Source organism: Micropterus dolomieu, linkage group LG01 (assembly GCF_021292245.1).
Source record: "Micropterus dolomieu isolate WLL.071019.BEF.003 ecotype Adirondacks linkage group LG01, ASM2129224v1, whole genome shotgun sequence".
Classification (NCBI taxonomy): Eukaryota; Metazoa; Chordata; class Actinopteri; order Centrarchiformes; family Centrarchidae; genus Micropterus; species Micropterus dolomieu.
In genome coordinates this window covers 7,655,234-7,659,231 of record NC_060150.1, presented here as the reverse complement: position 1 = coordinate 7,659,231, position 3,998 = coordinate 7,655,234, and the positions used below count along the sequence as shown (strand labels likewise).

General features: G+C 38.8%; 1 protein-coding gene across 1 annotated transcript in view; it reads right to left on the bottom strand.

The window, feature by feature from the left end:
• The window catches only part of gckr (glucokinase (hexokinase 4) regulator), a 13,394-nt gene that overhangs the window by 5,288 nt on the left and 4,108 nt on the right, over nt 1-3,998 (bottom strand). The window contains exons 11-13 of the mRNA XM_046055135.1: nt 1,421-1,495; nt 880-1,001; nt 590-666 (exon numbers count right to left, since the gene is read on the bottom strand). Coding sequence (XP_045911091.1) covers nt 590-666; nt 880-1,001; nt 1,421-1,495 — 274 coding nt within the window. The remainder of the gene's footprint in view (nt 1-589; nt 667-879; nt 1,002-1,420; nt 1,496-3,998) is intronic.

The following is a 3,998-nucleotide window of genomic DNA, read 5'->3' as shown; positions in this document are numbered from 1 at the left end:
GTAAGCACGTGCAATTTGCAAGTAGTTAGTGTGTCTGTGCATATGTCACGTAATGATGCAAAATAAATAATAAAAAACAATCTTCACAAAAGGAATATAAATAGTACTTGCCAATTTCAAAAAGCCTTTGACTCACTAGATCACCCAGCAGTATAAAAAAAGAACTAAAGCAGATTAATTGAAAACAGACATCAAGTCCAGCAGGGTTTCATAAAGAAGGTACAGCAGGATGTCTTTCACACTAATCCTGTTCTGGGTTAATCTACAAGTTAAATTCAGCTGAGACAGATGTGTCATGGCATGGTGCAAAATAAGCTGTGTTTCATTTTAATTGAATTTTAGTGACATTTTAATACTTTTTAAGGATTTTTCAGACTTGTAAGACAACCCAGAACAGAAGACAGCGCTACCGTAAAAGAAGCACAGAGGAATGTTAAATCTAGTCATCATTCATAATTAAATACCATTTATTAGTCCATTGTGTCCGATTAGAGCTTTTGTTCTCCATTTGCAATAATTAGTTGTCCATTAATTCCAGTTGTCCTCTTTTGTTTAAATAGATGTTAATTCATTGTTTTCCTTCACATACCAGTGAAATAAGCGGACCCTCATTGTTGTTCAGCTCTCTGTATCCTCCACTGATGAAGCCTCGAACATCTCCGTAGTCTCAGACACACAGACACAAATAATATACATACATCGTGCAAAAGTAAAAGATGTGTCTCTCCCAGATTACTAATTATATATGGTAAAAATGCATCTGTGATCATTAACCAACATCTTGTTTTAGACTTACTGGGTCTCGGTTGCATTCACAAGTCGCAAGTCCTGGCTTTGCAAAATGTTATCACACAGAAAAAAATAATAATTCAGACTCACCTGCTCCAAACGTGGGTTTACACTCACTGGCATCAATGAGGCCCAGAATAGCGAGGGAGCCCCAGCCCAGATAACACACACGCCCGCCACGCCGCAAACTGAAACACATATGGGAGAGTAGCAGATCGTTGAGGTCAAAATGTTAAAACAGAAAGTTTTATTGTTTTTTATTGTTTTTTATTGTTTAACACACAAATGCAATTATAAAATTTTACGCGTTTTAGATGTTTAATGAGAGGAAAGGCTCATATTGCACCTAGTGGGCCGCCAGTATTGTAGACCGGATTTCTCCACCACTGGAAGCTTTGGAGCACTGGAGCAGCTAATCCACCTTGACAAATGTCATTATTTTGGGTTTCAATGGCGAGTTTCCACTTGCAACATATTAAAATTCACTGGGGTGGGGTTATTTTGTATTTATTTCAGCGTTTTTGTGAAATGTTTGACGAACCACTTGGCAGCTAAAGCACCAGGCTACTGCTACTGCTCTAAATCAGAAATAGCTCTGTGTCTGTTGGCCTTGTTATAAAAAATTCAATGTTCAGTGATCCCCTCATTCTGGGCATAAGTGATATCAAGAGTTTTCTCGTATGCTCTCATGTGCTGCAGGACGCCCCTGTTGGGAAGAAAGAAACACAAAGAAGCTAGGTTTAGATATTTCTGTTATACGGGCAGGTACAACAGTGTTTGGACAACTAGTCTATGTGTAACTATTTCTGCTCACCTACAAAGCCTTTAAAGGTCAGGCACCATCAACTCTTAAAGAGCTCATAGTAGCTCTATAGCTTATTATGCCACTAAAACATTGCACTCCCAGAATGCAGGGTTACTTGCTGTACCTAGAGTCTCCAAATGCAGAATGGGAGCCAGAGCCCCTCCTGTGGAATCAGGTTCCAGTTTGGGTTCAGGAGGCAGACCCCATCTCCACATTTAAGAATAGATTTGAGGAGTTGAGTCCTGAACCATCCCTTAGTTATGCTGCTTTAGAGTGCCTAAATCCATTGCTTCAGCTTCTGCCCCATGGACCTTATTTCGGTAAGTAATATATATGGTAGTCAATGGCTAAAGACAACTTATTTTTTTATCCCGTTTGAATTGTACCCTGAATTATGCATATGATGTTGGTCTATTTAAAAGATCATTTTGTCTGTCAAAAGAGTCTCAGTTTATCCTAAAACAGTAAATAACATGTTTTGTCAGCGACATGTTAATGCTTGGTTCATTGTTTGGTTGTTTCTAGCTTGGTAACTTAGCTATGTTCCACACAGAAATGTATCTCAGCTGATGTGTTTGATCCAACAACTCGGTCCTTTCATCAAATCATCTACACATGAAAGCTCTTTGACGTTATCTTCAGTAACGTTAGCTTCAGTCCTTGAGAAAACAAGTTACAACTTCATATATGCGACTGGTGGTTGTGGTCTTTGTAATTATGTGTTTTCACAGTCTTATACCTCAATTATAATACATTAATACATTAAACTGTGACTTTCTTGACTTGCAAATATATATTTTAAACCGTCAAACATCATATGTGTAATTCAGGGCACAATTCAAAACAGGATCAAAAATTGTGTCTCTTGCTATTGACCGAAATAAGGTCCAATGGTGGTCCACTGGAAAAGGAGAGACTTAGGCTCGCTACAGGCTGCAGGGAGACTTCCCATGATGCACTGAGCTCCTCTCCTCCTCTCCCCCTCCACCTGTATGTTTTCTTTTTCTTACATTACTATCTCGACTTGTTCCTTCTCCTGTAGTTTTGTGCTTTCTCGTCCCGGTGTTTCTGTTCCTGCTCCGCTGCTACAGTTGTCATTATCAGTAATGTTTTTATTCACACTATCCCCCTACCATTCTATCATTTTACATCACCATGTGGTACTTGCATTATCTCGTGTGTTCTCTTTCCACCCATCTTAGTGATGATATTCAACTTGCCAGTGACACCTAAATTGCTGCCGTAGGTAATGCATACAGAGCATGCGGATTCAAAATGAAGCAATGCACATGCAGCCACACGTGCCTTTCTCTGACAATGTGAAAAACATGTCCAGGGGACTACACATGTTTTTCAGGTGGCTGTAGGAGAGAATCGACTGCAGGCTGTTGGCTGTCAACACAAAGAAGCACTTAGGAAGCATCATGTTGAACCTTTTGGTGCTGCGTTGGAGACCAAGGTGACTTCAGGTCATGATGATAGGGGACCAATAGTGTTTTTTTTGGCAGTGTTTCCTTATAATCTTAGAGTCAGCCTACAGTCTAGATGTGTCAAATTTCCTGTCTTCATACCAGAAATGAATTTACTTTCATGTCTATTAGATCCATGTAAAGATCTGAGTTGCCTAAAAGGTTCTGCAAATATGTTTGGAAAGGCGTATAATAAATCGGAAGGTGATAAATTTAAACAACTCGTTTAAAATGTCTGTTGTCTAAACTCTGGAAATAAGATTATAGTGGTATGAATCTTCTCAACTAAAGTATTTCGCAAAATGTCTATGTGTCTAAAATGTCTAACTATTTCCTTATCAGTATCATTTCAATTTCTGTGTAACCTGTTTCTTCTAAATTTGGAGGCGCATTTTGTGGATCACAGGACACTTTGAAGCAGCTATACATTTACCTAAATATCTCTGTTTCAGCAGCAGCAAATAACATAGCAATCACAGACTGTAAGTAACGTACAAAGAGTCAATATACAGTGAGGAAAATAAGTATTTGAACACCCTGCTATTTTGCAAGTTCTCCCACTTAGAAATCATGGAGGGGTCTGAAATTGTCATCGTAGGTGCATGTCCACTGTGAGAGACATAATCTAAAAAAAAAATCCAGAAATCACAATGTATGATTTTTTAACTATTTATTTGTATGATACAGCTGCAAATAAGTATTTGAACACCTGTCTATCAGCTAGAATTCTGACTCTCAAAGACCTGTTAGTCTGCCTTCAAAATGTCCACCTCCACTCCATTTATTATCCTAAATTAGATGCACCTGTTTGAGGTCGTTAGCTGCATAAAGACACCTGTCCACCCCATACAATCAGTAAGAATCCAACTACTAACATGGCCAAGACCAAAGAGCTGTCCAAAGACACTAGAGACAAAATTGTACACCTCCACAAG